This window comes from Oryza glaberrima, chromosome 11 (assembly GCF_000147395.1).
Source record: "Oryza glaberrima chromosome 11, OglaRS2, whole genome shotgun sequence".
NCBI lineage: Eukaryota > Viridiplantae > Streptophyta > Magnoliopsida > Poales > Poaceae > Oryza > Oryza glaberrima.
Genome location: NC_068336.1, coordinates 17,901,513 through 17,924,754, shown reverse-complemented (window position 1 = coordinate 17,924,754; position 23,242 = coordinate 17,901,513). Strand labels below are relative to the sequence as shown.

The 23,242-nt window shown below is 39.9% G+C and overlaps 2 protein-coding genes across 2 annotated transcripts; one reads left to right on the top strand and one right to left on the bottom strand.

The window, feature by feature from the left end:
• Positions 1–240: 240 nt before the first annotated feature.
• On the top strand, positions 241–7,026 carry LOC127754235 (disease resistance protein RGA5-like). The gene is made up of 8 exons (XM_052279724.1): positions 241–1,097; positions 1,869–3,924; positions 4,009–4,212; positions 4,309–4,575; positions 5,201–5,398; positions 5,708–5,974; positions 6,069–6,266; positions 6,588–7,026. The coding sequence occupies exons 1-8, from the start codon at positions 241–243 to the stop codon at positions 6,831–6,833; spliced, it is 4,293 nt and encodes a 1,430-aa protein (XP_052135684.1). The 3' UTR covers positions 6,834–7,026.
• A 7,831-nt stretch (positions 7,027–14,857) lies between these two features.
• LOC127755957 (chromophore lyase CRL, chloroplastic) lies at positions 14,858–20,889 on the bottom strand. Its single transcript, XM_052281563.1, has 9 exons — positions 20,601–20,889; positions 20,345–20,394; positions 18,962–19,022; positions 18,841–18,876; positions 17,946–17,996; positions 17,249–17,341; positions 15,475–15,579; positions 15,250–15,342; positions 14,858–15,152 (listed from the first exon to the last, which is right to left on the bottom strand). The coding sequence occupies exons 1-9, from the start codon at positions 20,793–20,795 to the stop codon at positions 15,009–15,011; spliced, it is 828 nt and encodes a 275-aa protein (XP_052137523.1). The 5' UTR covers positions 20,796–20,889; the 3' UTR covers positions 14,858–15,008.
• Between the last annotated feature and the right edge of the window lie 2,353 nt (positions 20,890–23,242).

The window sequence follows — 23,242 nt, the reverse complement described above, 5'->3', positions numbered from 1 at the left end:
ACTATTCGTCTTATATAAAAATTTTCTATATAAATCATACTTAAAGTACTCTAAGTAATAAAACAACTCGCAACAAAATAAATTATAATTACGTAATTTTTAATAAGACGAATGGTTGAACATGTGATAAAATGTTAACGATGATATCTATTGAAAAGGGATGTAGTGCTATGCGTTATGCACGTCCGCAAAAACCACATAAACAGAGAATTACCAGTGGCAACAAGCTTAGAGTTCCGGATGGAGGCAGCGGTGGTGAGCGCGTCTACCGGGGCACTGAACACCCTCCTCCCAAAGCTCGCCGACCTCCTCCTCGTCGCCGGCGAGCAGCACAGCAGCAGGCGCGCCGTCAAGGACGGCGTCGAGCACCTTGAGAGCGAGCTGACCAGCATGCGCGCCGCCCTTGAGAAGGTGTCGGCAGCGCCGTCCGACCAGCTCGACAGTCAGGTCAGGCTTTGGGCGAGGGACGTCCGTGACATGTATTACGATATCGAGGACGCCATCGACACCTACCTGCTCCACGAGGCCGCCGCCGCCACCACCACCGGACGACGATCACGATGTCCCGGCTGCATCGGCTTCACCCTCACTCGTGGCCATGGCCGCAGCCGACGGCACGCCGGCATCGCCGCCGAGATCGAGCGCATCAAGAAGGAGGTGGAGAAGGTGAGTAACCGCCGGGAAAGGTACAAGATCGACGACCACGTCATCGTCGTCGACGCTCCGGTGGACCGCCGGCTGCCGGCGCTTTACGCGAACACCGCCAGCCTAGTCGGCGTCGACGGCTCAACGGAGAAAGTGATCAAACTGCTAGCCATGGAAGGAGAAGATGCAGTGATGATGAGGCAAAAGCTTAAGCTGGTCGCCATTGTTGGGCCAGGAGGAATCGGCAAGACAACGCTCGCCAACCTTGTGTATCAGAAGCTCCATGGCCAGTTCGAATGCCAAGCTTTCGTCTCGGTTTCTCAAAAGCCAAACATCAAGGCTGTTCTTAGTAGCATACTCTGTCAAGTGAGCCAACTCAAGTATGAAAATTTCAGTTCTTGGGGCGAGAAGGAAATCATCGACAAAATCAGGGATGTTCTTAAAGATGTCAGGTATGTAAACCATCACTGAATTTTTTGGGTGTCTTTGGAATTTATAGATAAGGAGAATGAATTATATCTCCGGCCTCTACATCCATAAAATGCACACAGTCAATGTCTTTGGAGTGGCTAAACAAGTCAATTTCGCATCCCTGGACTTTTGTGGAAATTGGAAAAAAAATGAACCTGAATTTCGAAACCAAACTTTAATTCAATCTGATCTACTGAAATCATTCACCTTTTAACTTTGGTTAAAGTTTAATTGGAATGTTTTTTTGGTGACATGTCAATGATGTGGCGACATGGCCTCGGGAGAAATTATTGAATTTTTAAAATAGTAAATGCTTTTCAGAACATACTTGAAAAATTCTAGAATTGCACTGTGAAATATTAACATTACATATATTATGTTCCATTATTTAAACACTGTTTTTCATGGGCCAACTATTTTTAAATTTATGTACTAATGTTCTAAGTTCAGATATGGTTTCAAAGTGGGCCATATCAGTGACACTCACCCAAAACTAATCTGTGTTTGGGACAATGTGGAAACGAATGATTGTTTGTAGCTTAAGGTGTGATATTCTCCTCTTTCTATGTTTATTATTGATTGTCATATTTGTACAATTTAGGTTACAACTAATTTATCAAAATGGGGTGTAGCGAAGTATATGTATGTAACCCATGCAACCATTTATCTAAGTCACTACAATGCACAGCTCTCCTGCACGTTCGAGAAATAAATATTAATCCTTCTTCAACTAACATACTTTGAAATTATAGGTACTTCATTATTATTGATGATATATGGGATAAACCAACATGGCAACTTCTAAAATGTGTTCTCATCGACAATGATCATGGTAGCAAAATAATCACCACTACTCGCAACATTGATGTTGCAAAGTTGTGTTGCTATTCTGATGATGTTGATGGTACCATACAAATACAACAGCCTCTTTCTGTTGCTGACTCTGAAAAACTACTATATCACAAAGTATTCCATAATGAAAGATGCCCTCCTCAGCTTAAGGACATATCTCAGAAAATTTTGAAAAGATGTGGTGGATTACCATTAGCTATAATTACTATTGCTAGCTTATTTGCAAATAGACAGACACAAACAGAGGACCATTGGAACTCGGTATTCAATTCTTTCCATACCAGACTTGAAAGTAGTACTGATGTGAAGGACATGCGCTGGATAATATCTCTTAGTTATTGTGATATGCCTTCTCCTCTTAAAACTTGTTTAATGTATCTAAGTATATTTCCGGAGGATTATATCATCGACAGAGATGACTTGATATGGAGATGGATAGCTGAAGGTTTTATCCAACCAAGACAAGGTACAAGTCTATATGAACAAGGAGACAGTTACTTTGATGAACTCATTAATAGAAACTTGATCCAACCGATATGCATTGATGTGCATGGTAAGGCGCAAGCTTGTCATGTGCATGATACCATACTGGAATTTATCGTGGGCTTATCAATTGAAGAAAATTTTGTTGCAATTTTAAATGGTCAGTGTTCGGTGTCTGATCTACCGAAAAGGATCTACCGGTTATCTCTACAAAACAGCAAGGATGATATTACAATACCTGATGCAGCCGAGAGATTTTCCCATGTGAGGTCACTTTGGCAAGGTATTGATTTGAAGATGCCCCTTTCGGGCTTTCGAGTTTTGCGTGCCTTGGATTTAGGAGAATGCAGCAGTCAAAATGTTGATAATATTGGTAATTTGGTTCACCTAAGGTATCTAAGGTTGCGTGGTACACATTATAATAAGCTTCCAAAAGAAATTGGAAATCTAAGATTTTTGCAAACATTGGATATTAAGCAGACAAGAATAAAAGAATTGCCATCAACTGTTGTTCATCTTACACAACTTATGCGTCTTATGGTTGACACATGGACAAAGTTGCCAAATGGGATTGGGAATATGGAATGTCTAGAACATCTGTCAGATATTGATACCTGCATGTATCCAAGTCTTATGAAAGAGCTAAGCAATCTACCCAGACTAAGGGTTCTAGAACTTTTGTTAAGTACATGGGAGAAGAGCGAAGAGAAACCATTTCTTGATTGTTTAGGTTGTATGAAGAAACTTGAAACTCTCCATATTTTTGCTCCACGTATATCCCTGGATTTCATGTTGAATGTAGATTGGACCCTTCAAGAACTCAAAAAAATTACAATTTGTGTTCGCCCAAAAAGCGAAGATATATTCAACCTCGTCCCGTTGTCTGTGTGGGCAGAATTTAGCCCATTCTCTACACTGCCAAAGTGGATCAATTCATCACTTACCAATCTCTCATACTTATCGATCATTGTCAAGATATTGCGGCAAGAAGATCTTGGAGTTCTTGGGGACTTGCCTGCCCTTTGTTCTCTAGATTTGCAAGTGATAGATGTTGAAGATGAAATGTTGGTTATATTAGGTCATAGTGGAGGTAATGGTCATGCAAGATCAGCATTTCAATGTCTAACAAACTTCAACTTTACAAGTCCTGCTATGGTGCTAGCCTTTAGACATGGAGCCATGCAGAGTCTTCAAATACTTTCATTTCGTTTTCAACTTAAGGAGACAAAAGTTTTCCATTGTGATTTTGACCTGGGCTTAGAAAATCTCACCTCCCTTAAGACTATGCATTTTGGAATTGACTGTCGTTACGTTAGGCTTTGGGAGGTCCAGGCTGCAGAGGCTGCGCTAAGGAATGCAACAAGGTTGAATCTCAACTGCCCAACACTTGACTTGAGCAAACATTTTGAAAGATTGATGTTTTGGGATGGAATGGAAGAGATCCCTGATCTAAAAGTATTCAAAGAAGAAAATGTAATTGTTTTTTATGAACCCCTTGAATTCCTTTTTTTTCTCATTTACTTTGTTGCAATCATTGTTTGATTGATTTGTACTTAGGCTGGTCTTACCAAGATTGGACCATGGGGTGGAAATAGAGGGAGGCTTTATGACATTCAGGTGGCACCTCACCATCTAGAAAGCATCAAAGTTTGCAGTGACATGGCTGCAATACATTCATTTGAATTTACATATAGCGACCATAATGGGAAGAAGCACACTGCAGGTCCGTGGGGAGGATATGATGGTAATAATGTTCATATGGTGAGCATGAATATATATCAAGCAAAGTGTATTTCATTAATGCATTTTACCCATTCATATGTAGTTGAACAAATTGACTGATCTTGGTAAACACAGATTCAACTTGGCCCTTCAGAGTTTCTTGTGGAGGTTTCTGGAACATTTGGTCGATATCATCATGCGCTCAATATCATAACATCTCTTACATTTGTTACAAATGCTCAGAGCTATGGACCTTATGGACAAAGAGAGGGAACTCCTTTCCACATTTCAGTGCAGAGCAGTGGATGCATTGTTGGATTCTTTGGCCGTGCCGGGTGGTATGTCGATGCAATTGGCATCTATGTGAAGCCTAAGCTGCAAAAAGTAAAAGACAAGGCCAAGGTACTAAATTAACAAATTAAATTTGAAAATACATTGTTCATTTATTTTTTCTCAGAAATATCCGGGATGCAATTTTTCGGCACAAATATACAATCGATATCACCAAACCGTTGCGCAGAAATGATATGCGGAAATGATGAGGGGTGTGACAACGTGAGCAGTGCCGCACGGCGACGGTGCAAGACCGTGCAGTGTCGCGCGCCGACAGCACGAGACCACTTGGTTTCGCGCGGTGAGGGTGCGAGACCGAGCGGTCTCGCATGGCCAACCAGCGAGACCAAGATTCAAATTGATTAATTAGTGATTAATTATCATCAATTTCCAAATGTTGTCGTTGTTTGGCCGCGCAAGACCGCTTGGTCTCGTACCCTCGCCGTGCGACACGGCACGGTCTCACGCCTTCGCCGTGCAAGACCGCGCGCGTTGTCACGCCCTCGTCATTTTTGCGCAACGGTTCAGCAATATCAAAGGTATATTTGTGCCAAAAAAATTTCATCCCGGATCTAGAAAAAATAAATGAACAGTATATTAGTATATTTTCAAATTTAATTCCTAAATTGACATGAGCTTGTTTTGTTGTATTTATTGTTTTCCATTTATGATTCTTTTTTGTGTTTGCACTCAGTTTGGGCTTGCCAAAATTGGTCCATGTGGTGGAAATGGAGGGAAGGCTCATGATATCATGGTGCTTCCCCGTCGTTTGGAAAATGTGACAATTTGCAGCGACATTGTGATACACTCACTCGCATTTTCTTACAATGACCATGATGGACAACATCACACGGCAGGTCCATGGGGCGGTGATGGTGGAAATAATCAGACGGTATGTGTCAATTGCAAACTAAGTTGATTGCAAACTTTTTCACTGCCGGTTTGTTTAACTGGCATCACTGCATCACTACCAATTATCGAACCGGCGGTGGCAATCGGTAGTGAAATTATAACTACCAGATTTTCTCATTAACAGGCAGTAAAGAAAACAGTTATGACCGGATTATAGTTGAACTGGCAATGATGAGAGGGTTCGAATGGACTTTTCTGTGCTAGTGATGGTGTAAAGTTCTAAAACAAACACAACATATTTCGCAAGCTATTCATTATAGTTTGTTTTTTTTTTGTTGTTTTCTTACAGATTCAATTTGGTCCATCAGAATTTCTAACAAGTGTATCTGGAACAATTGGGTCATATAATACATCATATGATGTTATAACATCCATTACGCTGGTCACCAATGTTGACTGCTATGGACCCTTTGGTCAAGAGAAAGGGATCTCTTTCAACTTTCCAATCCAGGGCAATGGCAGCATTGTTGGCTTCTTTGGACATGCGGAGCTTTATGTTGACGCAATAGGTGTCTATGTGAACCCTTGGGATGGGACATGGAAACAAGAAGAAAAGGTATTAATCTTCCTTTACTTTTTATTTTGTTCAATTTCATTGCATTGCATTTTTTTTCCTTTATGTTCTATTTCCATGTTTTGTCTATACTTAGGAGGGAATTATCAAGATTGGATCCTTTGGCCAAGGTGGAGAGCACCGTTTTGACATCAAGACGGCACCGCACCATTTGGAAAGCATCACAATTTCAAGTAACATTTTTGTAAATGCACTAACATTTTCATACAGAAGCAATGACGGACAGCAGCACATTTTAGGTCCATCGGGTGGTGGCGGTGAGAACAGTTATACGGTGAGTCTGTATGAAAGTAACTGTTGCTCCTGGTTGCCAATGAATGACTAGAATACATACAGTTAAAACTATCAGTACTTCATCAATATCTCAAAAATATTCATTTTAAACTCATGAAAGTGGTGAGAATTAAAACATGGTACTAACTGCCCTTCTTGGCTATGGGAGGGAGTAATTCGAAAGACAATGTTTGCCTTTTGTCCTTTTTCTATTAATTTTTTAATGAATACTTGTTCCACTAGTAATTTGTATTCACCTATAAATTCCTTCTTGAAAATATAGGTCTAGCTTAATAATATTTGCCTTTCTCATTTTTCGCAGATCAATCTTGGTCCTTTAGAATACATAACTAAAGTTCATGGAACATTTGGTCCGTTTGGTGAATTCCCCAATGTTATAACTTCACTTACCTTTATCAATAATGCTGGTCATCAGTATGGACCTTTCGGCCAAGGAGGAGGGACTCCTTTCCGTGCACCAATAACAGGTAATGGCAGCCTTGTTGGCTTCTTTGGACATCAAGGGGCATGTCTTGAAGCAATTGGTTTCTACTTCCGCCCGTCATGACTACAGTTTGTTCAACGTTGAGCATCACGGCCTGCACATACATATATTCTAACTAGTGGCCATGTGGCTTAAAGGTTTCCTTGTGATAGTTTTGTTATTTTTGTATCATGATGTTTAAATATCTATCGCTGATGCTTAGGTTAACCCTTGCATATTTGTATTTGCATATGTATGCAAAACACATTATGTACTATGTGTACCTTCACAATATCGAATCATGATGAGTTGTTGAAGAAGACGAGTTTGAGAATTCTGTAAGCCATTAAGCCTGCATATATTCATACTGAACCTTCAACCAAAGTGAGAATTAATTACTAACCTAATGATGAAACTCACGGAAGGCTTCTTTCTCGAACTGCATCAAGTTGAAAGCACATAAAAAATTAAAAAGATATCACCGAATCGCAGTTCTGCATCTCATCGTTGGTTGGCTAATACTCTCTTCATTTCAAAATATAAGATGTTTTGGTTTTATAATAAGTCAAACTTATCAAGTTTGACCAAGTTTATAAATAAAGATATATCAATATTTTGTAACACCAAACAAATATATTATAAGAATATATTCAACGGTGGATTTAATAAAATTAACTCAGCGTTATAAATGTTACTACATTTTTCTATATGTGTTGTCTTAAATATGTTTGACTTAGGATAAAACCCAAACATTTTGCATTCTAAAATGGAGAATGGTATTGGGTGATTTTAACATGGAAGTATCGGTTGAACTCATTGGCAGAAGAATTTTTTTATTTTTTGAACTTTTTTTATTTTAAAAGTAAACCATTCCAAAACTTATTTTCAAAATTTGAACCTTTTGGCCATGGCAGCCTAGCAAAACAACATGTCAGCTTGGCTGACATGACAAGATAAAACCGTCACGCCAGCCGTGGCTAAAATGTTCAAATCTTATAAATATACTGTTTTGAAAGGGTTTATTTTAAAATTAAAAAAGTTCACAAAATAAAAAAAATCCTAGCGGAACGCCACCTCTGGCCACCGATTGCTCTTGATAATGGAGACTAGGAGGAAAACCAATCTAGCACCGGCGATGGTACAGTGTGGCAGCACGGGCGATATGAGCAATTTGCCCAAACTACAATTTGCCCAAACTAAGGGTTCTGGAACTTTTTCTCTCTACATGAGAGAAGAGCGAAGAGAAACAATTTCTTGATTGCTCAGGTTCTATGAAGAAACTTAAAACTATCCATATTTTTGCTCCAGGTATATCCCTCGATTTCATGTTGAATGTAGATTGGGCACTTCAAGAACTCACCGAAAAAAGCGAAGATATATTTAACCTCAGCCCATCAGAGTTAAGCCCACTCTCCACACACTACCAAGGTGGATCAGTTCAGCACTCACAAAACTATCAAACTTATCTATCATGGTTAAGATACTGTGGCGCGCAAAAAGATGTTGGAGTTCTTCGGAACTTGCCTGCCCTTTGTTCTCTGGACTACTTGCAAGTGATAAACTCTTTAGAGGAAAGATTGATGATAATAGGTCATAGTGGAGGAAAAAGGATGGAGAGGCCGACTGGGCCGAAGAGGGAAAAAGAAAGAGGGCTTAGGCGGTGGCCCGGTGGAACAGTAATTTTTGGTAATTTCCAAGGGAAAATTTTGAGGATTTGAATTCAAAATTGCTGATTGAACTCATGGATTTAAGAGGAGGTCGAGAAAGAGTGGTCAAGGGAGAAATAGATAATTTGTGGATAATTTGAATTTTGAGACAGAGAATAAATTTGATGGCTTTTGGATTTGGGAGAATCAGAAAGAATGGAGGGGAATTCGAATTTCAAAATTCAAACCCCGAGGTTGGAGCTTGGAAAGGAATTTTGAAAATGGGATTTTTTGTAGCAACTAAGGGATTTAATTGAGATCTTGGCACTTTGGTCCTTAATAGCACACAAAGATCCAAGATTTTTGCAAATAGGGTTTTTATTAAATACTCCCTCTGTCCCTAGATATTTGATGCCGTTGACTTTTTTGAACATGTTTGTCCATTCGTCTTATTAAAAAAATTAAGTAATTATTAATTCTCTTTTCCTATCATTTGATTCATTGTTAAATATACTTTTATGTATACATATAGTTTTACATATTTCATAATTTTTTTAATAAGACGAACGGTCAAAAATATTTCAAAAAGTCAACGGCGTCAAATATTTAGGGACGGAGGGAGTAGTTTTTAACATCTTGAAAATCAGGATGTTACAGTCAATTCTAATAGTAGCAAACAGCTAAATCTTCCTCTGGAAGGGGAGGTTGGAGGAGGGGAATGGAGGCAGGGATATTTTTTTTCTCGTTTATAGAGAAAAATAGCGGTAAAAAAAGGATTGCTAGTTTTTAGCTGATAATGGGTGAAAACGGAGCGGATTTAGACGGGTAGTGGTCATACCATATCCTAAACCATATTTTCTAAACGGATTCGGAGCGGGTGCTGATAGTGTACAGATGCGGATGTGGAGCGGATTGTTTCGGATGTCGGAAATGGTGCAGAATCGGTTTGAAAACGGATTAAATTTATCGAATGTTACGTGTATATGCAATCAATACAACATCGAGTTAGCAATGCAAGGAACAATAATACAATAATTAATAAACGACACATCGTAGTAATTATGTGCTTAAATGTTAAACAACATAAATACATGATGTCCATGATATAAAAATAAGCTACACAAATGTGACATGAGACGAGGAAAGCCTCAAACTAAGAAATCTAGGTTAATTGATGAATTAGGCCATTGGATAGACCAACTTATGTTATATGCAATAGATAGAGTGGTTACAACCCTGTTTGGATCCAGGGACTAAATTTTAGTCCCTAACACATCTAGATATTTGAACACTAATTAGAAGTATTAAACATAGACTAATGACAAAACCCACTCCATAACCATGGACTAATTCACAAGACGAATCTATTGAGCCTAATTAATCCATGATTGGCCTATGTGATGCTACAATAAACATGTGCTAATTATAGATTAATTAGGCTTAAAAATTTTGTCTCGCGAATTAGCTCTTATTTATGCATTCAGTTTTATTATTAGTCAACGTTTTATACTTCTAATTAGTGTTCAAACATCTGATGTGATAGGGACTAAAATCCAAACACCACCTACATGTATTGATAATTTTGGATTATCCGGCAAACAGACTATTGGATAATTCGATAGAAATGTTAGATAATCCCCATCCGCCGGATTTTAGAGATACCATATCCTTACCTGCATCCACATCATACCATCCGTATTCGCAACCATATCCAGAGACGGATTTCTAAAAGCCTATACCATATCCTCATTTCGGACGGATTCAGAGCGGATCGGATTGGATAATATCCGATCCATTTTCACCCCTCAGCAGGAGGGAGAGAGAGTGAGGGAGGAAAGGTAGCTTACTAGCGATGGTGATGGCAACCATCTTTTCCAGCGACGACGAGCTCCTTCTCTCTTTAGTGATGACGACACCCTGACTCTAGTAAAGGACATACTGTAACACCCTGAAAATTCGACCGATGAAATCAAAACACTAAAAATATGGATTTTCAAAAACTTTTTAAATAAATTGCATCATGCCGATTTTGTTCGACTATTTTGTTGGATTCGGATTTCGGAGTTCATAAATCGCAAATAAAGAACAATTGATTAGGAATAAAACCCAAAATTAAATAAGTAAAATAAATGACTAGAATATGATTTAAAATAAGGTCGAGGTGAGATTGGAAACAAATAAAATATTGTCGCGACCATATTAGCAATAATCAAATTTTGGTACGATGAAATAAGAATTAACCCTAATTAAAAATTCAAATAAATTATATAAATGAAATATGGGTGATATTAAATTAGGGTAAATTTTTAATTAGGATAACACAAATATGGAGTAAACTCCAATTATGCTAAAATTGGAATTTATAGGGCTATATTTAAATAGAAAATGGGCTAAAATTAGGATAAAATAGAAAAGTCACTGTTCATTGCACTCCAGGTGCTCGACACGGTCCCCCTAGCCCCGCCCCCTCCCCTGCCGCGCGCGCCGCTCGCCGCGCGCCGCCCGCCCGCGCGCCGCTCGCCCGCCGCGCCGCCGTCGCCATCATCGCCGTCGTGTCGGCGTCGGCCTCGCGCCGCGTGCCGCCGCCTCGAGCCCCGTACCGCCGCCTCGCGCCCCGCGCCGCGCGCCCGCCTGCCGCCGCGCGCCCATCCCGTCGCCGCGCCATCGTCCTTTCGCCGTCGCCGTCCCGCGCCGCACCACCCGCCCATCGCCATCGCCGCCTTGCGCCCCGCGCCCACGCGTCGCTCGGCCGTCACGTCGTCGCCTCGCGCCCCGCACCCTGCCGCGCCGCTCGCCCGTCGCATCGCCGCCTCGCGTCCCGCGCCGCGCCGCCCGCCTGTCGCCATCGCCGCCTGCCACGCCGTGCGCCGCCCGTCGCGTCGCCATAAGCCGCCGCCCTCCCCCTCTCCTCCTCCCCTCTCTACAAATACCCCCCCCCCCCCTCCCTCTCCATTCTCCCCCACTCCATCCCCTCCTCCTCTCCCTCTTCCCCTCCTCCACACGCCGCCGTCGCCACGCCACCGCGCCGCCACATTAGGCCGCCGCGCCACCGCTTTGAGCCACCGCGCCGCCCGCGCCGCCGTCGTCCGCGTCGCCGCCGCCGTCGTCATCGTCGCCGCCACTGCCGGTGAGCCGCCTTTCCCCCTTCGCGTCCACCGCCGTCGCCGCTCAGGTAGGGAGAGAGGGAGCCGAGAGAGAGAGAGGTAGGGAGGAGCCGGGAGGAGGAAGAAGAAAAGAAAAGAGAGAAGAGGGAGGAAGAAGGAAGGAAAAGAGAGGAGAAGAGAAAAAGAAAAGAAAAGGAAAGGAAAGAAAAAGAAAAAAAAGGGAGAAAAAGAAAAGGAAATAAATAGGAAATTAGAGGGAGATTAGGGAAGTTTAGAAAATCTAAAATAATTAGAATTTAGTTATAGATTAGTTATAGTCGTAGGATTGTGAAATTTGATATAAAATATGGATTATTCTTGGTAATTTCTATAAGAAATCAATTCGCGGTAGTAATTTAGATGTAATTAATAACTAAGCAAATAGATGAATTTTTATAGACTATTATAGATTATTTTTGAATAATCTCTAGAACTAATCGACTCACGGTATAAATTCGAATTTAATCACTAGGAATTTCAGTCGTATATTATATTTAATCGTTTAGTCCTAGACTAAAATTAAATCGTATAATATTATAATTTTAGGATTCCGTCCGATATTTAGCTTGCAATAGAAATTTCCAACCTATTCAATGGATATAATGCTCGGGTAGATTAAATTAAAAACTTATGATAACAAAATATTTATACCCGCAAAATAGTTTAGGATATAAAAATCGAAATTGGGTTTGCCTTAGTTCGCGAATAGTAAAGTTAATATAAAAGAATCGACTTACGCGTTCGACTTCCATTTGGATTTATTTGGATTTTTATTTGAATTCTAACCGAATTCAAATCAATTTTCGCACGTAACTATAGAGCCCGAGGGAGTTGCGGATCCAAGTGAAGGCCAAGACCCGCAAGACTTTGAGCAAGGCAAGTCATCACTATTCTTTGAACATGTTGATCCCAATTGCGAAATTATTTTGTTTACAAATAAATTGCATGCAATAATGAACATCCTACTTGTGATTATGCCATACTTTGATTATTGTTTACCCCTTATGCCTTCGTAACCATGTTTACGTATGAGTCCCTAGTCAACTATGACAAATGCTTAGAAATGCTACTCTAGATCTATGCATACTCATATTTATCAAATGCTATATGCTTGGGCAATTACCTTTGGGAAGGTAATTGAGATACGGCATGTGGAGACATGAGCGCCACATTGCCATGATATAGATGACATGATTTGTGAAAGGAAAATGAAACTAAACAAATGTTTTCGACTGGAGCGGATGGAGGATTTGGGTGGTATCCGGAAAAAGGCTAGTGCCGTCCCTGGTCAATTAAGGACCGAGCCATGAAGTTAAGCATGAAACGACCCCCCGTACAACCGTACTTCTCGAATGGGTATAGACCAAGCGGAGTAGATAGCTAAGCGGAGGCAGTATCCATGCATAGTGGTTTCTTGATGTGTGAGGCAGGGGCTCTACGGTGGGGCAGCCATTGGTAGGACCGCGGGGCGGATGTCTACAGTGGTGTCGCCATCGGTAGGACTGCCATGTGAGAATCTAAACATAATTATAACTTAATGCATGTGTGAGTCTTCCCTTCCCGGGTACGCCAGAACTTCTCTCACTGCTAGAAACCGTGTACGCCTAGAGTGTATGAGGATGTAAAGTTCATGGAGCGGGTACTGCCAATGCGAGGTTATCGAAAAGCTTTGCCGTGACGCGTCTCATGTGTTGGGACGAGGCTCATGTGTTGGGCAGTCGCGGAGTGCGGGTAAAGTGTACATCCACTGCAGTGTGTGTAAACCAAATCTATTCGAATAGCCGTGCTCGCGGTTATCGAGCACCGGGACATGTATTACACTTGGCTAGACTCTAAATTCTTAATTGTGTGGGATGGGATATTGCATGATGATTTCTATGCTGATGGAGCCACTTCCTGAGAGGCGGGAATGTGGACGTCCTCAGAATACCATGACGACTCAATGGCGGGAAGCTATCCTTGGGATCACAATGGATGGTGGACAGAACCGTCATTGTTTAATATGAACACTGGTACTAAAATTTGATCAGTCTGTGCTAGGTCTTAGGCTTGTGAAAAGAATTACAAAACTTGCTTTGCGCAAAAGAACCATAGCCATCCTTTGAATACCCCTGTCATGTGCATTATTGCTGTGGTGGCTTGCTGAGTACGGTTGGTACTCACCCTTGCAAATATAAAATTAATCAGAAGCGGGAGATGAAGCTTCGGAGGATCCCTATGCCTACTACCAGGAGGGAGATGAAGACGATGGCGCTCAGTAGGTCTTAGTTACGGTCGTTGCCTGTGGCAATGGCGTGCCGCTGCCTTAACTCCACCGCCTTACCTACTTCTGTTTTTGGAATGTATTCCGGACCGCTTGGTCCGATGATTTAAGACTGTGCCTGCGGGCTTATGATGTAATAATTCATATTAGACTCTCGTGTATGTGCACTTGATATTTCAGCCATGAGTTCGTGTGTACCAGACTACTTGATCCAGGGAAATGGTACTGTTTACATGATTAATTCCTGTTATAAAAACGGGGGTCTACACATACGGATTAGGGTTTGTGGTTAGGGACAGGATAGGAAGGGTTTGGAAAAGGGAAGAGGGGATTTAGAGAGATGGCCGTGGATGGTGGTGGATGGCAGACAAGGACGGGCTGTGGGGCGATGATAGCGTCATCAGAGCCACGGCATGGGTAGCCAACAATAGGCAAGGTTGGTGGTGGGGCGATAGAGGGTAGCCAACAATAGGCAAGGTTGGTGATGGGGCGATAGAGGTGAATCCGGTAACGCAAGCCGCTGGAGATAAGGACCGGCGAGGCGGGGGCTTTGACGTCACCGAACTTCGGAATGCTTGGAGCGGGCAAGGAAGTAGGAGGGGAGGAGGTTGTTGGTCAGGTGGGCCCATTTCGTTATCTTTGCGTTCGTTTCAACAACATAGAGAAAAAAAGTGCATCGTTTTTACACGCGCACTTCCCCAATTATCAGACGTGTGTTTTTTGCAAAAGAAAAATATAAAAATTATTTTAAAAAATCATATTAATCTATTTTTCTAATTTTAAAATAATTAATATTTAATTAATTATATGCTAATAACTTGCCTCGTTTTATATATTAACCCCAGCTTGGCAGTGGGGTTGGGGAGGACAAGCACGCGGCACATGTGTGAGGGAGCAAGGATAATGTTAGCTGCACGGATATTGGAACAATCACGAGCCGTTCAAAATTTGACTGAAATTCTTTTTGTTAGACAGCGCCCAGGGTTGACCGTTGACCACTCCAGCTTGACACCATATGGGCTCTCGTTGTGTATGCTCAACTTCACAAATCCTATATACATGCAACGCTACTTTTTATTGCATTTCTTAGCAACAAAATTCAGTACACGGGGCTATATACTAAACGAAGGCAGTTTTTTCTGCTTAGTTTTCTTAAATTAAAAAAAAAGAGAGAGAGGTACATGAACTGTATGTACATACTAATATACTACTGATCATCGATTGCGAACGAGCTCTCAATCTTCTTCTCCAGCGTCAATGGAGCAGAAAAATTCAACGGCGAGAACATGTCGTCGTAATTCGACTTGGGGGCAGGCTTGAACTCGTAAGGGCCAGCTTTGGTTCCCCAAACCTGAGATAAATTCATACTACATTGTTAGAAGGAATAAAATTCACAAGGACTGCAAGTTACAAGGGATGACAACATGAGAGAACATACAAAATGATACCTGATTCCCATCATCGTCAAAACCCTTGTCCCAGATATGCACCTCACCATTCTTGTGAATGGACAAATCCGATGTACAATATGTCGCACCGCTCTGTCAAAACATTGATGTTGAGATCACGGGATTTGCCTCGAAACGTTCAATAGAGAACAAGAAATTATCCAGGAGTGTTATTGTTTGTCAGGACTCAGGAGAAGACAAAATGTTGTCATCAAAAGGACTAACCCAGCTGTTGGGAAAGCCTTCAGGAGGGGTTGATCCTTTGTACAAGCAGCGCTTTCCACGCTCACACCGCGACAAGTGTATGGTAGTCAGGTGCTCTGCAATGTCCTGCGAACCAACAATGAACTTGAGCATCAGAAGAGTAGTGCGAACTACTTTCTTGGGTAAAAAAATGAAAATAAAAACTTGTCTATTTTTCTTCTACCACCAACACAATAGGAACAGAAGCTAAGACTTATACGATGATAAGTTTATTTCCTTTTTATGGCTCATCAAAGGGGTTCACAACTTCACATACATCATAGATTGACAAGATGTTTCAGACAAGATACTATTTCTGCACAAGCATTGTAGCCCAGAGAGCATAGCCATTTACTCAATAAAGGTTCGAACACTGTTTAAAATAAGAAAGAAACATAACTTACAAAATCACAATTCAGTTCTATTTTAATTTCAAACTGTCCAAAAAAGCTTCAACAAATCATTTAAGGGCGATCTGGAGATGAGACTGCTGCATCATGGCTACAATTTAAGAGTAATGGAAGGTTTTCTAGCGAGGACTGAACTGTATGAAGCAAGCTATTGTTAACACATGATTCCATGTGGATATCCATTGGGGACACAGTAAGATCTACAGCCTTTACAAATATAGTGCATAGCTTTGGGTGCATCACATTTTATGCCATGTAATAAGGGAGCCAGCATCTTTATCCATGTGGGAACTAAGTCTTGCCCTATTAGTGCAGTAAGTGTAGCACATAACAACACAAATTTAGGTCCCATTCCATGATCTTTAAATGATAAAAAGGATGTACATGAATTGGTACAGTCAAACATATGATAGTCAGCCAGTATACTGTACATATCTATCAAAACTGCAGCCCATTAGACTCCCCCATATCATTTTGTCATTAAATTGGTGGAAATGATAATGCAGATTTCCTATATAGCCCATGCAAGTGGCTATTTCACCTGATTTTATTTGCAAGCAACTCCGCATACTACCTAGACCAAGATGAGTACAGAAACTGAAAACAGTTTTTGCTTCATTCATTACAAGGTAAACCATCAAAAAGTCAAGCTAATGACAGTCATCAATCAGTTACTAGTAAAATGAGTTTAGCCAGTAATCAAACTATCAAAGTTAAGCATATAACCCCTGAAAACATATCCCCTCTTCTGGTTGACTACTACATTGTTGTCACAGTGACTTCCACTCGAATTTCATCTCGTAACTTACTGTATTTGCATTTCAATATACAATTGCGAAGATATAGTGATAATGTTTAGTTATGACAGATTGCATACATGTATGTTTGGGTAAACCATTCTTCAAATTGTAATAACCAAGGAAACTATAAAGTTCATTAGAAACTAAATTCGGTATTATTAATTTGAATTCCTCAGCACATTCCTATAAAGGATTTTCTTAACCTAGACAATGGAGCAACACCTGCATATCACTCTTAACACTACAAAATAGTTAGATGGATAGAAAAATGAACAGAATCTGGTGGTCACACAGTAGAAACAAATTTACAGTCCATGGGAACATTTGAAGGTCTGATAAATAGATGCAAAGGAAATTCCATGGGTGCCAATGAGTATAAAGTACTTTTACTTGGCTCTTATAAACAGCAAGGTAATTACTGATAATGGGAACGCATCTCATGGAACCATGGAAACATGATAAAAAATACCTCAACCAAAATTACAAATTAAAGGGGGAAAGCTCTCAGGTTTGCATTCTGAAAAATATGATTTTGACAGGACATACCGCAATGACTTCTTCTGGTTGTGGCCTCTGATCCTTTGGACGGTCACAGAAATTCTTGTACTCTTCAACATCTCTAATTGCATATGAACTCAACTATCCATTGAAAATTATCTAGTGTTAATAAAAATCTTTAAAATGGACAAGGTAAGGAAAGTTACATATGTTTTCAGCATTTTATATGAAAAACTGAAAAGGTAGAAAATAGATCATGCAATGCCACACTAACATTCATGAATCAGATTCCTCTTTTACGATTTAATATGATATATCATTTCTTCTTATGACCTCGCTTTGGTAATACAGCAGTTTAAATTCAAAACTGGAGGATTATGAACCAATTGACTCTACTAAGGCTGTGTTCGGAGGAGGGGGTTGGGAACCCCTCCTCCCTGGCACGCAAACGAAGTTCGTTTTATTGCATGATTAATTAAGTATTAACTAATTTTTTTTGAAAAAATGGATTAATATGATTTTTTAAACAATTTTTATATAGAAAGTTTTTGTATAAATCACACCGTTTAGCAGTTTGAAAACTGTGTGCGCGGAAAACGAGAGAGGTGGGTTGGGAAAATGGGGGGAAGAACACAGCCTAACTCTATGGAATATCAATGCAGAGTACTACTCCATGTAAAACTTCAATATCAGCGTAAAGGCATATATGCAATCAGATCTTAGATAAAGGCACAGGTAAGATCACCTCAACATCACATTTCATATCCTTTGGGCATGGCTTTACCATGTAGAATCTCTGCATGGACCATAAGTTTATTAGCATTTGCATATAAATACTAAAGCAGAAAGGTACATGGGATAGAAACGTAGAAGAACAAGACAAGATCTTAAATGAAAGTTTGTTGTGAAATCATATAAATAATATGCTACAAAAGGACATGCAAAGTACCAATATCTGTCACAAAACAGCCTTGTTGTCTAGTTGATTATATATCATCTCTTGACTAGATCCCATGGTGTGGGTTAGAAATTCTTTTCTTATTTTTGCTTGTCAATATTAAGTATCAACAGATACTGCCATGACCAACCCCTAAAGTTTTTTTTATTGGAAATAAAAGAGCATTGCTGCAAATGAAATGTTCAGTTCTAGTATTCACATATTGTTATGTCAAATCAATTGAACATCTTATGAGAAGCATCCTTTTTGCAGAGTAATGTGACATTTTTCTCACTATCTCCAATAACAGCATAGCCTAAAGTGTCCAGACTCCAGACAAAAGAAATAAACACATGAAAATGTTTGTACAGTTGGATTTAACATAAGCATGAAGTGGACAAATGGTCATATGGCTGCTCTAAGCATCTACCAAATCAGTGAAATGGGGGAATACCATTTGATCAAAGAATAGGAAAGCAGACAATTAATTAACATGAGATGGCACAAAATATGATGTTTGTGGATGTGCACCATCAGATCTTGTAAGCTTGTTAACCATACATGTTTTCACATGATGCACTTCAATTTGTAGAGAAGCACTTTAAAAATGTTGAACATAATATAATAGTAAATGCATTCACATGTTGAATTAAAAAAACAGAGGCTTGCAAGAATGACCTCTACAGATTAGAAGTTACCATACTTGTCGGAAAGGTTTTTCTGGACTTCTCCAAAATGCCTGCAAGGAACATAAAGATATCCAAGTCTTAGAAAGGGACTAGACTGTGAAATGTGAAATAAAGACATGAAAATAGTGGGCATACTTGCTCAAAGTAAAGCACTCTAGAACCATCCACCATCTCTGTTGCAGGGCATGTAAGCATCCTACGATGCAAGGAAGATCAGGTTATAACACCAGATATATGTCTGATCAAAAGCAGATTAGCATGTACACTGCAAAATGTTTGGCCTTATGCCCAAAAAGAAACAAGTTGATAACTCAAAAGAGTTCCATAAGGAAAGAAAGCACAAATAATCCTGAGTGTGTAAATGAAATAGTCTGTATCATAGGCGCACAAAATTTACATTCAAAAATAAAAGAAGTTTTATCGCCTCTAGTATGTTATATTCTGGTATCTAGATTTTTTTCAAACTAATGGTGAATCACTATCAACTAAGAGAAGCTGCATTTCCATACGAAATATCTAGGCAGCCATGTATTGATAACCAAAGTGTCACAATAATACGGGTATCCTCCTGGAAATTACGGTTCCAAGGACCAACAGTAAGGACCAAGGTAAATCAGTAAGAGCAGAAGTATTCAGAGTATATAGTGTAAAATAAAAATTGACTACATCACTGAGTTGTAGGTCCTTGAAATTCACAAAAAAAAAAAAAAGCATTGCCTGTTCATTTATTCCCAAAGGATCAGAAATATAGGGTTTAATGAAATAAAAATCTTTAATAATAAATTTGCTCCAGATGATACTGTAGGAGGAAATCAAGTAAATTTTCATTGATATGTTTGCGTAGTTCTGCCAAAGCAAATGAACCGTCCATGGTGCTTATAATAAGGTCAATTATTTGTACAGCATCACAGTTGCAACTGCCATTTGTTTCTAGAAGACTAAACATAGTGCCTTAATCGCAATTTTATTTATGGGGACAGAAGACAGAAAGTACAAAAGTTAAATCATCCCTTTGCATAAACATGCCACTCAATGAACTGTTTTATACTGAGCTCGTACTAGCAGATGATCCCAATGCGCATTTATTGTGGAACCCAATGAAGAAATAATCCAATTCGAAAACTTAACAGTGATCAGAAAAATTATGATATCCAAGCTCTAACATGGCCAGTCATTTTAGTATTGCTCATCTACTTGCAAAAACACAGGCAATCATCATCACCAAAGATAAAATCAAAAGCCTACAATATTCACTCCTCAACACCACAATCGCATATCAGCGATGTGCATTGTACCGATGCAAGAACAATGGAGCTTGCTAAGCAGGGGGGAAATAAGCTATTTTCACCAAATTCCTAACAAACCAACAGCCCCAAAACACTACAACCCAACGTAAGACTAGTTCTTACCATTAGCAAGTGTGACACAAGTATGGAGTCAAGGATTCCCAACCAAATCGACAGCACAAATGCTAATAACATACAAAAAAAAAAGGGTAATGCTCGCACAATTCCTCACCTCAAATTAAAGTAGTTATCAGGATCCTTCCTCGCCTGCTCCCTCGAGAACTGCACAAGAAAAACGTCAAAAATATACTACAATAACACCATTCGAGCCCCCCAACACTACGCATAGTTCAAAATTGGGAAACAAATTTCACGACGAAATTCCCCAGCGCTGCCCCGCCCTACACCCCCATCTAAATGCTCCCAAATCCGAACTAATTCCTCCGGTGGGGGGGGGGGGGGGGCGGGGCGAGGGGAGTGAGCCACACCTTCTCACTGGAGAGCGCGTCCACGACGGCGCGGGCGTGGTCCCACCGGGTGGTGGAGCGGCGCAGCCGCCGGAGCAGCAGCACGCCGCCGACGACCACGAGCGCCTTCAGCACCGCGCCCCGCACCACCCCACCGGCGCCTCCGCCTCCCCCTCCTCCCGCGACGCCCGCGCCGGTGTCCTCGCCGGAGCCCATCGGGTGTTCCACGGCGAACTCGCGAGGGAGGCCGTGGCGACGACGAGGTGAGGTTGGAGGTTGGGGGGGAAGAGGGGGAGAGGGAGGGAAATGGAAATTCCACGTTTTGGAGGGGGTAATGTGCAAAACCGCTCTGCTTTTTTTTTTCCTGTGGACTGGAGCTGTGCTAGGGCTGTGTTCGCCCCTTCAGTTGGGAATCCAACTCCTCCTTACCAAACAAAACAAAACAAAAAAAAAATAAAAAATAAAAAATCCATTAGCGCATGATTAATTGAGTATTAATAATTTTTTAAAAAAAATAAAATTTTTTATTTTTTAAGCAACTTTCGTATATAAAACTTTTGCAAGAAAAACGCACCATTTAATAGTTTGAAAAGCGTGCGCATGGAAAACGAGAGATATGAGTTGGGAAAGTGTAGACGTGCATATGTTTTTTTTGCAGGAATTCAGGAAAATCGTGAGGTTTTTGTGTCGCTTTCTGAATTTTTGGAGCCACGAGAAGGTGACTTTTTAATTCGATTTTCAGATCGTGAGATTTGAAAAAAAAAAAAGATAGACATAAAGTAACGTTAGAATGCGAGGTTTTGTTCGATCGAGCTTATGCGTGACGTGAATACGTGCAAGGCATTGTAATTTTCTTCTTTTTTTTCTTGTAAATTTCTTGCTTTAGTGGAAGATCCATGCTGCCTTTTAAAACTTTTTTTATGGCTAATTAACTTGTAAATTTATCCTAATGCAAGATATTTGCCGAATGAAGAGCTATTTTTTTAAAAAAAAAGTATATGTGTAGTATTTCTACCTCCTCTATTTTATATTATAAGTCGTCTTAAATTTTTTTTCTAGACAGTTATTTTAGTTTTGATCAAGTTTTTAGAAAAAATTAACAGTGTTTTAACACTAAGTTAGTTTAAGTAAATGTAACATTAAATACATTTTGAAAATATATTTGGTGTTAGAAATGTTATTGTATTTTTCTATAAACTTGATCAAACATAAAAGAAAAGTTTGGTAAGGAAAAAAAAAGTAAAAGCTACATATAATATGAAATAATGGGGGTATTATGTTTTGGCGTGTCCAGCTTTAGAAAATCGGTTTCAAAAGTATTAGAGTTTTGAATATGTTACATGCTTCATGTCGTCATGCACGTTAGGAAGAATGTATTGGAGATTTTATTAGGAATTTAGACGCCACGAAATCCTCACCGGACTGCATAGTTATCTTATTTCATGAGAATTATTTTGTCACTTAGCATATGCTAAAGAAAGTGAGTGATGGGGACGTGATGTAACCATATATGGCATGACAAAATAAAGCTAAAACAGTTCCGTGTTTTGGGCATATCAAGTTGGCTTGTTAATTTCCCTCAAAAAAAAGTTGGCTTTTAAATTTGTGATATGATATAAATTTCATATCACAAATTAACAAATTGAGCTCATGCCCGCACTAGACTAGTAATTGTTACACGACACGTGTGCTATATGATGCCTCATTGCATATGCAAATCAATCTACAGCTATACATGAGTACACTGTACACGTACGTGTATGTGCAAATAATGGTCTCACCATCTAGCAAATTTCTTGGCCGTCTCCGAGCATGTGCGACAGTAAATGTCAATTGTGCCCTTATCAAACACTCAAACTAGCTACTTCCTTTCCTCCGTTCCAGAATATATAACCTAAGATCAGATGGGATGTATCATAGTACTACGAATTTAGACAGAGGGCTATCCAAATTCGTAATACTAAGATACGTCTCTGTTTAAATTCGTAGTACTAGCATACATCCTATCCGATACTAGATTGCTATATTCTGGGACAGAGGGGTAAGCGTACAAGATCGTTTACTAACTTTCGATAATCTTCACATGTGTTTCATTGGTGAGAGAATAACGGGAACACTTGGATAGCCCTGGATCGGAGGTGGATCCGCCGCTACGTTGAACTATAGTTTTGCAAGGAGAACGTCAGTAACTTAATTTAGAAGTTTTTTTTATTTTTAGAATTTTTATTTTTTTTAATTTTATTAATAGACATTTTCGAAAAGTATTTTTTAAATTTGGGCCAAATCACTTTGTCACGCCACGCAAAGCTGGCGTGACAGTATTATCCCGCCACTCTAGCCTCTTGTCAAGCTGGCGTGGCAAAACAACGCTATAGCCAAGATGTTCGGTTTTCAAAAATACTTTTCGGAAAGATATATTAATAAAATAAAAAATAAAAAAGTCTAAAAAGTAAAAAAAAATTCCTTAATTTACAGAACATACCTGACTACCTGTGCATAACAATAAGTACATTAATTGTACGTGGTACCTACATACAAAATCAGGAAATACACTACATATGTATGTGTAAAAAAAGAAAAACACTGCTATACACGGCAAACGTACGTACACTGCATGCCTACACATGCTTTTGTTTAGCTATAGTATATGGTTGGAACGTACG